Here is a 13,233-nt window from a genome sequence, read left to right as displayed (position 1 = left end):
AGGGATATGTGGTAATTCTGAAGAATATTGTAAGTGGAGTGCAACAGAGTGATATGTTTAAGTTTGTGACGAGAAGTTTACATTCGTGCCGGATTAGTTTCTCCTCTCAAAAATGCATTTATTTTCTGTTTATAATTTACTTTTCCACACTTTACTTTAAAACCCATTTAACCTGAACTCAAGAACTAATAATCCGTCGAACGACAATTATTTCCAACCAGTCCCTGTGGAGACGATAATTTCTCGGATAAATATTTCCAAATCTTTAGTTGCTTTCCGCTTTATCGCTTCAACGACTTCCCAAAACTATCAACAAAGTCACAATCCTTTTAGAAAGTAAACCTAACCAACTTATTTCGAAGCATTCCAACTCTGTTGAGCTAGTTTTCAAGGAAGCATACTTTTCCAATCACCATCTGGTCAAAACATATCTTGATCTAAGTTCATTTGAACATTTCCATTCATCGTTCAAAGTCCCTTCTTGTTTGGAGAATCCTACAAAACATGTTGCTTACTAATGATAACTTAAATAGTAGATGTTGTATCACTCCATTCTTATTCTACCTCTTCCTTGAACAAGTTGAAGATATCGAAAACCAGTTCACTCCCTATAAATTTGCACCTCATATTTTGAACTAGTTTACTCACGTTGTCATTTCTTTCGATTTCACTCTTGTACTAGACTTTTTTGAAGCCTACGACAAAGGATGAACTCCTCAATGTAAGATGATCATACTTGCATCCTTAAGATGGTCATACTTGCATCCTTAATCGACATTTTTAATAGAGTAAGTTGGAGAACATTAATCTCAATGATAATTTTAAACACCAATTTGTCCCGTGATCTCACAAATATGGTAACATCTTATTCCATAATAGGATTTATCATTCTCAAGGATTTCAATCAATTAAAGTCCATATCATCAAAGAAGTTCTATGGAAACACTGTGAATTATACTTAATGTAAGTTAGATGGGGGAAACTATTAATAGCCCTAGCAGAGGCATTTTAAGGAACCATCACTTAAGCTTTAAAAGACAACACTTAAAATATCTTGGAATATAAAGCACTAAGTGTTTTTTCTTGTTGTTCTTGAAGATCTTCTTAACACTTGCTCTCTTCTTGTTGAATCTTGTTTTAGCTTCTATTTGCAACGTGTTAGTTTGTTTCTTTAGCTTCGTGTATTTTTTTGTTGAAAGTCTTATTTGATCTTTTTGAATATTCTTTCATACTTTCATGAAGTTTTACACATAATTTCTTATTGTTGTGCGTGTCTTCTTCTTGAGCAACTTCATTCTCCACTTTATGTGTCTTTCATTCTCTTGTGTATACTATTTTCTTGCTTCAATCTTCCAATTTCTCTTTAAATAGATAAAGAAAAATAGATCTTTTGGAGAAATAGAGATTGATTATCCACATAACAAGTATCTGTGGGAGACGTTAGCTAGTAATCGAGTAGAGTGGCGCTTGCAGCACTAGGATGGATAATGGAACATGTGAGAGCAGTAATAGTATAATGTACAATCCTTTATCTCGATTTGTAGGGTAGCGGATAGAATGTTATACTATAGTCACGTGGTCTTGTACTTTTATAATATTTTCATACAAACTCTCTGCATAGATAACTTCATGACTCAGACGCTTCTGATAGAATTGGATAAAGCTTGATCAAAGGTTAGAGTCACTATCTTTTTATTCACACTTAACATCTTGATTCAAAGGCTTTTGATAGGTTATGATGAAGCTTGATCAGAATAAGTCTTCGGAGCTTTGAGATATCAAAGTCGTAAAGAGTTAGAGTATCTCAGATATCTTCTGAATAGATTCTTGTAGAGCATTGGCTTGATAACCCATATGTTTGATTTGATTTGCTGTTTCTTCAAGATTTTCTTTCAAACATTTTCCCTTTGAATCAGAGGCTTCAGATAAATAGTGATGAAGCTTGTTCAGAGTTCAAAGTCATTCTTTATATCATAGTCTGTTTGCTTTAGATAACGCCAATCTTCATTCTTCGCCAGTCTTCAGATTCTGCTGATCTTCAGATTTAGTGTGTGCTTAGCTCAACATCTGATGCATTTAAACTTGTCTTATTCAGAGTCAGAGGCACTTTCTTTAAATATGCAAACTTAACAATAGCTAGAGTACAAAATTGTTCTCCATACTAGTGTACTTGTTATCATCAAAACTTTAAGGATTAGTTGACGAATCAAACTTGTTCCAATAGGGTATAGACTAGAGGTTTTATTGTGGGAACATCTCTCAAAGCCGCTTCAAGTAAAGTGGACAAACATGAAAAAACATATTCCGACAATCAAGATGCTTTTATACCTTTTCCTTTGTCACTTTTGATTTTCTAGCACCAGAAGCGGTAGATCTTTTACAAAGAGTCCGAAGGTTAATGCATAGCAATGTTGTGTTACATAAGACAATGAATGTAGCTTTTAAGAGGTTTGATTTTGTCATTCAAAAAAATATAACGACGCAGCTTGTTGCCCGTTTACCTACTATTTCTATATGATCTTGATTTTAAAATGGGTCAAAATGAATTAAAAATGTCAAATTAAATAATCTTGATTTTAAAATGGGTCAAAATGAATTAAAAATGTCAAATTAAATAATCTTGATTTTAAAATGGGTCAAAATGAATTAAAAATGTCAAATTAAATAATCTTGATTTTAAAATGGGTCAAAATGAATTAAAAATGTCTAATTAATTTACATTTCGTGTATAAATGCTAATCTGCATATTGATGAATTATATACTGAAATTTTCAGCACAATCAAAAACTTCCATTTTCCAAAACGACGAGTCGTACGATGTTCAAAATAAATAAATGAATCCACTTAGCAAAAAACCATAATCTCCACCATTACTACAAACCATTAAACGACAACAAATGTAACACTTCCATTGGCTCTGATCACCCACATGAAATTCCACTACAACACAACAACCTATGACTGATCCTTAAATCAAAAAACCAAACATCATCTTCTAAATCTTCCCTTTTTGTTCCAAACACATTACTTCACAAATCATGGTTTCTCCTTCTTCTTCCACTTCTTTGGTTGGTCCACTCCTTCTTGCTCCACACAATGGTTATAAAGTGTGGGAAGACCCATCTTTCATCAAATGGAGAAAAAGAGACCCTCATGTTCATTTACATTGCCATGAATCTGTTGAAGGTCACACATCTTTTTTGCATATAAAAGTTTTTTTTTTTATCATGTTTTGGTTTGATTTGATATAGGTTAGGCATTGGTTTCATCCTAAATTCAATTTTGTTCTTCTTTTCAAAAGGGTATATCTAGTTTGATAGAAAGTTAACTTTTTTTTAATTCATCTCAAACCCTATTCTCAGAATTATGTTTTTCATATATTTTAAACTGTCTGCAACATTGCCAATTGAATGAAACCATTTGAACCACTGCATAGGAAATAAGGCTAAACTATTGACTGTGGTTTTGGAGATAAATGATCACTTAGTGAAATTTGTATAATGTCTGTGGATTAGTTTTTATGGCTTTCCTTAAGCTTTGTTTGGATGGACGGTATTGGATGGAGTGGAGCGGTGTGAGATGGAATGGAATGATATTCCATTTGTTTGGATCATTTAAAATCGATGGAGTGGTAAAGATTCCATTGCATTCCATCATTTACCATTATATTTCTCCTTTTCGATTTGGGCAGAATGAAAAATTTGCTTTGTTCCGTCCTAAAATTTCTAAATAAAGCCGCTCCGCTCCATTCCCCTACATCCACTCCACTTTGCTCCGTTCATTTTATGATATCCAAACATAGTCTTAGGTTTTGTTTGGATGGATGGAATCAAATGGAGCGGTATGGGATGGAATGAGATGGTATTCCGTTGTTTGCATCGTTTATAATCAGATGTATTGAAGTGAAATAGAGTGGTATGAGCTACATTCCATTCCATCACTTACCACCATATTTCTTCCCCTCCGATTAGGTTGGAATGAAGAACTTGCTTTCTTCCATCCTAAAATTTCCAAACAATGGAATGAAATCTTCATACCGCTCCGCTTCAGTCTATTCCGCTATGTTCCACTCCACTCCGTTCAGTTTATGATATCCAAACATAGCTTAGTTCTTTTTAAATAAAGTTTAGTGTTATTGGTTTTTTTTGGTTATATGTTCCATAATTTTTGTTTCTTTTTAACTAATATGGTGTTTTGTGATATGGGTAGGATCTCTGAAATATTGGTATCAACGCAGCAAAGTGGATTATTTGGCTTCTCAATCTGCTGTTTGGAAAGATGATGCTGTTAATGGAGCTCTTGAGAGTGCTGCTTTTTGGGTCAAAGACTTGCCTTTTGTTAAATCTTTGTCTGGATATTGGAAATTTTTCTTGGCTTCTAATCCCACCAATGTTCCTACTAAGTTTCATGAAAATGAGTTCCAGGATTCAGAATGGAACACTTTACCTGGTAAGTTCATGTGTTTTGCAGATACAGGCCTTAGCCGCGCTATAGCGTAGCCGAATTTAAATCGCCGTTGTTTCCTGATACCCTATTTTGTGTATTTGAATTGATTTTTGTCATATATGTATAATCGCTGTCCTAAAATTGGACAGTTCCTTCGAATTGGCAACTTCATGGTTTCGACCGTCCTATATATACGAATGTAACGTATCCGTTTCCGCTTGACCCTCCTTTTGTTCCCACGGAGAATCCTACTGGCTGCTATAGAATGGACTTCCAACTTCCTAAAGAATGGGAAGGTACGATTCAATTCTCGTAACATTGTTAGTTTTGTTCTCCTTTTGTTTATCGATATTCTCCTATGTTTGATTTAAGTTGCTTGTTAATAACATTGGTTGGATTGCAATAGGTAGAAGAATTTTGTTACATTTTGAAGCAGTTGATTCGGCATTTTGTGCATGGATAAACGGGCATCCTATAGGATATAGGTATAACTCTTTCGTTCTCTTTGGTATGTAGTACAATGTGCATTCACAAACCCGATGATTTAATTAATCGTTAATAGCTTGCTTCTGTATTTTCAACTCGATTAATTGAGTATGAGTAAGGCATATCTTAGAAGAACGAATATACTCTGAATGAAGCTTCTAAATCAATCAACTTGTTGGTTTTATAACAAAAAAATATTATTATTTTGCAAGGACAGTCAAGACAGCCGACTACCTGCCGAGTTTGAAGTCACCGATTTTTGTCATCCATGTGGTTCAGACCAGAAGAATGTTCTGGCTGTTCAAGTATTTAGATGGAGTGATGGGTGTTACCTCGAGGATCAGGATCACTGGCGTTTATCTGGCATCCACCGTGATGTTCTTCTTCTAGCAAAGCCAGAGGTTTGTTTTCTCAAAATTTCTACTCATCATAGTAAGTTAAATTCATATTCTCAAACATTAATTTGGCATGTAGGTATTTATCACCGACTATTTCTTCAAATCAAACCTCGCTGAAGATTTTTCTTATGCGGAGATGCTGGTAAGCGTAAATATTTTACGAAAACGCTCTTGTTATTGTAATTGTTGTTTGGGAAATCTGATATGATCAAACTCATGTATACATTATACAGGTTGAAGTTAAAATCGATAGATTACAAGATACATCAAAGGACAATGTTCTTACAAACTACACCATAGAAGCTACATTGTTCGATTCTGGGAGTTGGGAATCCTCCGACGGGAATCCTGATCTACTTTCAACGAATGTAGCAGACATAACATTCCAACCAACAACCGCACCATTAGGGTTTTATGGTTATACGCTCGTGGGAAAACTGCAATCACCAAAGCTGTGGTCAGCAGAACAGGTATTTTTCGTCTGATGCTTATACTATCTTGCTGATTTTGTGTCGTATCACATATGATATTTTCTCTTGTTTGGATTTGTCACAGCCGTACCTCTATACATTAGTTGTGGTCCTCAAAGATAAATCCGGCCGTGTGCTCGACTGCGAATCATCTCAAGTAGGCTTTAAAACTGTATCTAAAGCCCACAAACAACTACTCGTTAATGGACATCCCGTTGTAATACGAGGCGTGAACAGGCACGAACATCATCCAGAAGTAGGAAAGGCAAACATAGAAGCCTGCATGATCAAGGACTTGGTCTTAATGAAGCAAAACAATATTAATGCCGTGCGGAACAGCCATTATCCTCAACATCCGCGTTGGTACGAGCTATGTGATTTGTTCGGCATGTACATGATAGACGAAGCCAATATTGAGACACATGGTTTTGATTATTCTAAACATCTCAAGCATCCTACTTTGGAACCAGTATGGGCAACTGCGATGTTGGACCGTGTGATTGGCATGGTCGAGAGGGATAAAAACCACACCTGCATTATTTCCTGGTCATTAGGAAACGAATCTGGATTTGGAACAAATCATTTCGCTATGGCTGGTAGATAGATAGATACTTTCATTTAACTTCTTTTTTATTTTTTTTAAAAATTGCTAACAAGTCTTATTTATTGATATTTTTCCCTTCTGCCGGTTAATGAATCAGGTTGGATTCGAGGAAGAGATTCTTCGCGGGTGATACATTATGAAGGAGGTGGATCAAGAACTCCATGCACTGATATTGTGTGCCCTATGTATATGCGTGTTTGGGACATGTTGAAAATCGCCAATGACCCTACCGAAACACGTCCTCTGATACTCTGCGAGTATGATTTTGAATTTCACACCAATGCTATAATGACTTGAAATCTACTCTTCCATAGATAATTATAGCTTTTTTGTTTATGACAGGTATTCACATGCAATGGGAAACAGTAATGGGAACTTGCATATATATTGGGAAGCAATCGACAACACATTCGGACTCCAAGGAGGATTTATATGGGATTGGGTTGATCAGGTGAGTAGTCATTGAATACTATAACAACCGGTTGATGAATAATCAAATTGCTTTAAAAATGAATTATCTCCATTTTTGGTTGCATATAGGCTCTGCGGAAAGTTCATGCAGACGGTACAAAGCGTTGGGCGTATGGAGGTGAATTTGGAGATACTCCCAATGATTTGAATTTTTGTTTGAATGGTCTTGTATTCCCTGATCGAACTGCTCATCCTGTTTTACATGGTAAGTTAACAGATTGTATCGTTTTGTAGCACACGCCGTCGCATAAAGTTCAACGTGTTTTTCATCGATTTGCATCGTTTGTCATGGCTTTGTTTTTCTTTTGTTTTTCAGAAGTCAAATACTTATACCAACCAATCAAAGTGAAATTAATTGAAGGGAAATTAGAGGTACTCAACTCATAGTTCGTTCTAATGTCGTGTTTCCTAAGCCAAATATGTAATCGATGATTCATTTTAGCCTTTTATTTTGCAGATAAAAAATACTCATTTTTTTCAAACAACAGAAGGATTGGAGTTCAGTTGGTATATTTCTGCAGATGGACACAACCTTGGATCTGGTAAGTTGAGTCTTCCCTCGATAAAGCCCCAGGGTAGTTACGCTGTCGATTGGCAATCGGGTCCATGGTATTCTATATGGAATTCATCGACATCAGAAGAAGTGTTCTTGACAATAACTGCTAAGCTTTTGAACTCGACGCGCTGGGTTGAAGCCGGTCATATTGTTTCCACTGCTCAAGTTCAACTGCCATCTAGGAGAGACACTGTCCCTCATGTAAGGGCCCGTTTACTTTCGATGTTCCTGTTTTCTTATATATGCACATGTTGCGTCGTTTTAAAATTTCTATTTCATGAATGATTCCAGGCTATCGATATTCATGGTGGTGCTCTAGTTGTTGAAACTGTTGGAGATATAATTAAAGTAAGCCAGCAAGATGTTTCGGACGTAACATTGAACACTAAAACAGGTTTAATCGAAAGCTGGAAGGTAAAAGGAGTACAAGTTATGAATAAGGGTGTACATCCATGTTTCTGGCGAGCTTCTATCGATAATGATAAAGGAGGAGGAGCTGATAGTTATTTGTCCAAATGGAAAGCTGCTGGAATCGATAGTGTCCACTTTATCGCTGAGAGTTGTTCTGTGCAAAATACGACAGGAAACTCGGTTAAAGTGTTAGCAGTTTTCCATGGTGTTACCAAGGGCGAGGAGGGTTTGAAGGTTCTATTTACAACAGAAACGATATACACTATTTACGCTTCTGGAGATGTCATTTTGGACTTCAATGTGAAACCAGATTCCGGTCTTCCTCCTTTGCCACGAGTGGGAATCGAGATGAACTTGGAAAAATCATTGGATCAAGTAAGTTGGTACGGAAGAGGGCCGTTCGAGTGTTATCCCGACAGAAAGGCTGCTGCAAACGTTGCAGTTTACGAGAAGAATGTCGACGAGTTGCATGTTCCTTATATTGTTCCTGGCGAATGCGGTGGTAGAGCAGATGTTAGATGGGCAACATTTGTAAACAAAAATGGTTTCGGAATATATGCTTCAAAATACGGTAGCTCTCCACCCATGCAAATGAGTGCAAGCTACTATAGCACTTCGGAACTTGACCGGGCCGCTCACGATTACGAGCTCGTTAAAGGAGATAGCATTGAGGTTCATCTGGATCACAAACACATGGGGTTGGGTGGTGATGACAGTTGGTCTCCGTGTGTCCATGATCAATATTTGGTTCCTGCTGTGCCGTACTCGTTCTCTGCCAGGTTGTCTCCAGTAACTCCGGCTACTTCTGGTCACGACATCTACAGATCCCAGCTTCAAATCTCTTGAATCCTTGAGTCGCACGACGTGATACAACAAGATGCTTCATCAAGAAAAGGACCAAAGACTAGTATGTTCATAAAGAATTGTCAATGAAAATCAAAGGAAAAGACATTCTCATGCAATGTAGAGGACAAAGATCTTGTACTCATTTGTTCAATTTCACATATTGGTTAATAAATGTGATGTAACTATGATATGAGTAATTTATTTTTCTTACTTAAAGAATAGTGATTGGATGAAAATAATGATAAAGGTATTGTATTTATTGGAATGAGCTTGCTTGTGCAACTTTGGTTAGGTTCCTCTGTGTTTGTTTGCATGACATGGCAGTTTACACATGAATAATGAATCTATGTTTATTGACAGGACGGTCACCATGGACAGATTTGAGGTCACTGATAATCGAAATGTGTCTGCAGAGCCAATACCTGTCTCTCATGTTTCGATTTGATTGTATCAATCTTTGAATAAAAATTATACTGATGGAAAAAAAACATTAGTGCAGCAGTTCATGTCTCTAATGTTACCATTCAGTTAGGAGAATATTAACTAGAAGCTTCATATGCTCTAGTTAGGAGTTAGACAACTCTTGACTATTGTAGAGCCTTGAGCTCAATCCAATAAAATTCATTTTCTATAATGAATCGACCGATATTAGAGGCACAAAATTCACCTCAAAGTTACGAAACTATGTCAGAATTCAAGATCGATCTGAAACAAAAGAATTTGTCATATTCCTTACTTTGAAATGATGGAACGCATGGTCGATGGTCTTTGTTTTCGCTGCGGTGAGCTTAATAATTTTGGGATGTGACAAAAGAATCAACAAAGAACAAGAGGTGCATACAATCGAAGCAAAGGAAGACAAAAGACACTCGAATACAATTCCATTAGCTTGAATCAGTGGCAAAAGAACAAGTTTCTTTTCTCTCATATTGAAAGGAGACATTTGGAGATCCAATTGTAGTGCTTGGGACATAACAAGTGCATCAACCATTGTGCCAAAATTCCTTAATTGAACTTCTACATTAGTGCATTTCCCTTTGTTAGGACCTAGAAACAGAAGTTGGGAGGACCTAGAAACCCTTCTAGCATCAGATAACAGATGTGGTGGTGGGAGGAGTAGTTCAATTGGCTTGAAATAGAAGTTGAGTGAAGGGTTTAAAAAAGTTGGAGGTTCAGGGATTGGATCAAGTCCTCGCAAGGGTATAAATATATACCAACAGAGAATGTACTATTTAGAATTGTCTGCATAAGAATTCCCTCACATGTAATACATAAAACATGACAATATATTATTCTATGAATTACAACCACCCCTACAAAGAAAACATTTCCTGAAGGATTGAAAAGCATCATCCATGAAAGCACCAAGTAGGCAGTAGAAGTCCTCAGAGTTTCACATATCCTAAAATTTTCTATTCACTCAAGTTCACTAGAAATTCCGCCAATGCCGATCAACATCAATTAATGAAAATTTTACATTACACATTCATTGACATAATTTGACGAGCAAGACCAGGATCTTGTTGTAACAGCTCTCTCAAATTGTTTTCCACCTCTGCAATCTGCTTCTCCAAGTATTCCTTTGAGCTCTGTCCAAAGCCATATTATTTTTTCATTCAGATATCAAGAAAACTTATATTTACTATTCCAGAAATTTAGCTAAAACAGTTATTTTTTCTCATTTTTAAAATTTGGTTTTTCTTCCTTTCAAATTTAGAAATTCAAGAACACTTAAAAAAATGATGAAAGGGTATAAGTTTCTAGGCAACCGAAGGAACGACACTTACCTGTAATGCAGTAATTGAAGTTTCACTATCCTTGAACTTGTTCTCCTGTTCGTTCATTAATGTTGCCTTCGTCTCCAATACAAACCTGGCCATGGTGTTAAGAGTGTATTAGAGTATGTCATTTATATTTTCAAAACAGACCATAACTGAAGCTTTTGTTTTCTATTTCATAGTATATTTCAATAAGCAACCACAACTCACGTTTTCCCTGCAAAAACAAAAAACAAAAAATAATAATCAATCTTTCTGAAGAAAAATAGGGAATCCAGAAGCAATTCTAAAGATTTCTAGGATTATTTCTAAGGTATTTCTTACATACCAATAGATTTGTAAACATTAGTATCATCAGGAACCTGCTTCAGCTCCTCCATTGTCAAGAAAGAACGCTTTTTATCTGTTTCTTTGGAACGTATCTGGTTTTGCACCTGCATGCCATGGGATAATATAAACTTTACGTTTACGAGTCTCAAACAACCTCTAATAAGCACATAACTCCCAGAAGCAAAACAAAAATGCCAAGGTTTTCTTTCTAGATTTTATAACTCTTCTAAATAAACAAAATTACAAATTCCCCTCTCCTCCAGAACTCGGATATGTGTATTCACTATCAGATGTGTGTAACACATGCACATCCTAGCACACACAAGGCGTAATACTTAAAACACAACAGCTTCGAAATCCTAGAGTCAGCAATAATATGTAGGAATTGAGTCACTCTTCTACAACACAACATCGTCTTCAACTTCATTTCAAGTTCATTTGACCGTTTGAAACTGAAGATCAATTCTAGTATGAGCAATTCTTATATTAATGTATTTTAAATTATTAATTGACCGTGTCTACATTGAGATAATGCAAAAATTAGAAATGAGCCAGGAATCGCACTGTCATTAATTAATGGAATCACCCTAAACTCAGCCTTGTAAAAAAAACGCAAATTAAAAGGAATCCCTCCAATACCTCTTATATTTTATGAAAGTACTTTAACTTTACTTATAAGTATTCAATAAACAAAACAACTACCAAAATATAAATATAAAACATAAATTAACTTGAGTTCAACATTGTAGCACTGAAACTTCAGATCGAAGATGTCTAACATGTGACGATGCCAACACATCATCAACACATGTGGTTAATCTAAACAATTTCTATCTACTTTTCATTGTCAGTGTTGTATCCATTGCTTACTCTCTCCGGTCCTATTTATAAAAACAAAGTTTATTTTTTAGATTCATTGAATAACAATTGTATCTCTGATCTATATATAGTGCAGATACATTGTTTATTCAATGAATCTAAAAAATAAACTTTTTCTTATAAATAGAACCACAGGGAGTATATATGTGCCGGTGCTTTATAGTCAATACCTATACATTGCCAATACATTCACATACTTCTAACTGTATTTCGCATTTTCACTATCTTCTCATGTTAATATGTCATAATGTCACTTCACTTCTCAAAACTTGTTTCAACTGCGACATGATAGTTCAAAATTGAAGGTTTCACATTAACTCTTTTACTTTTATATTTCAAGTTAACAGATGACTAAATAGTAACCACTAGACACTGGAATCACGGACACCGATAATAATTTAGAAAAATGAATAAATTAAACGTAATCACAAGTGTCGGTGTCTGTCAAACCAACATTGGTACACCTTTTTTTCCACAGGTGTCAGTTATACAAAGATAATTACTATCACTACCCTCACAAAAAAAGTACCCAAGATAATTCCCAGAATAAAGTTCAATTTTTCAGCTAGGTTCAATGAAATTCAAATCCAGAGTCAATAACAATGTTGACAAATAAAAGTAAAGTAACTGAAAATTAAAAGAAATTTGAACAAACCTGCTTCAATTTCCTTGTAGTTTCTATCATGCGCCCTTGAATTTCAAGGAAAGCCTGCATTTTTATATACCAAAACATGGAGAAAAAAATGGTTAAACCAATAAAAAGGATCGTAGATAAAAACTTCAATTTGAAACAAGAACATAAAGGGAATTGCGTTGTTACGGTTTTGATGGATTCGTCAGCCATATCAACCAACAGAATCGATTGAATCAACTTTGATCGGAAAATGGAGTGCAGATTTCAATTCAACTTTGAAAACCCTAACGTGAGTGATTGAATCAAGAAGAAGGAAAAGAAAAAGACTAATAATGTATAAACGCACCGTTTTGCCACCTACTTGTTTATTTATTTATTTCTTGATAAAATTAGTTTTTTTTTTTTGTGTTTTTTTTTAATTATAAAATGGTTATTTTAATTTTACTTTCCAAATATGAGTTTAAAGGTAGTGCACTGGCATTATGTTTTAATTGGATACATGGTTGTGATTGGTTGACAGTGTAAAAATATTTTACACTGTCAGTGCATATATTTCTCTTCAAATATTAATATATGAAATAGTCGAAATGACTTTAATTTTCATTATTTAGATGATGAAATTATCTTTCAAGAGATTTAAGTTAACAATTATATTTATATGGTTGGGTTGGAACTTGGAACTCATTTGTTCTTAAACCGAAAAAAGATGTTTGTTATGTTATTTTAATATTTTTCAACTATCTACTTAAGATTAATTGAGGCATATATTTAAAATGAAAAGGATATTTGTGCGTTTGTACGAATTTGTATTCAAAATTAAATTATTAAGTATAAAAAAAATTAGTTAGCATAGTATTTAAAAATTTAGTCATGTAATAATCATAAAAAAATACTGAAATCTCAAAATGCATAGATGAAATGTAT

At 35.0% G+C, this 13,233-nt stretch overlaps 2 protein-coding genes across 2 annotated transcripts; one reads left to right on the top strand and one right to left on the bottom strand.

Annotated features, from left to right (window-relative positions):
* The first annotated feature begins 2,815 nt into the window (after window positions 1-2,815).
* On the top strand, window positions 2,816-8,946 carry LOC131639107 (uncharacterized). Its single transcript, XM_058909611.1, has 14 exons — window positions 2,816-3,186; window positions 4,210-4,449; window positions 4,596-4,742; window positions 4,853-4,931; window positions 5,150-5,333; window positions 5,407-5,472; window positions 5,564-5,800; window positions 5,886-6,396; window positions 6,502-6,661; window positions 6,747-6,855; window positions 6,945-7,080; window positions 7,192-7,247; window positions 7,333-7,632; window positions 7,723-8,946. The coding sequence occupies exons 1-14, from the start codon at window positions 3,039-3,041 to the stop codon at window positions 8,686-8,688; spliced, it is 3,339 nt and encodes a 1,112-aa protein (XP_058765594.1). The 5' UTR covers window positions 2,816-3,038; the 3' UTR covers window positions 8,689-8,946.
* Window positions 8,947-9,123: 177 nt separating this feature from the next.
* Window positions 9,124-12,638, bottom strand: LOC131639108 (prefoldin subunit 1). The gene is made up of 6 exons (XM_058909612.1): window positions 12,496-12,638; window positions 12,331-12,384; window positions 10,795-10,900; window positions 10,677-10,683; window positions 10,476-10,560; window positions 9,124-10,277 (listed from the first exon to the last, which is right to left on the bottom strand). Exons 1-6 carry the CDS (start codon window positions 12,517-12,519, stop codon window positions 10,167-10,169), a joined length of 387 nt encoding a protein of 128 aa, XP_058765595.1. The 5' UTR covers window positions 12,520-12,638; the 3' UTR covers window positions 9,124-10,166.
* Between the last annotated feature and the right edge of the window lie 595 nt (window positions 12,639-13,233).

The sequence above is a fragment of the Vicia villosa genome, unplaced genomic scaffold (assembly GCF_029867415.1).
Source record: "Vicia villosa cultivar HV-30 ecotype Madison, WI unplaced genomic scaffold, Vvil1.0 ctg.002532F_1_1, whole genome shotgun sequence".
In the NCBI taxonomy this organism is placed as follows: Eukaryota; Viridiplantae; Streptophyta; class Magnoliopsida; order Fabales; family Fabaceae; genus Vicia; species Vicia villosa.
The sequence above is the reverse complement of the archived record's forward strand: the minus strand, read 5'-3'. Positions and strand labels throughout refer to the sequence as shown.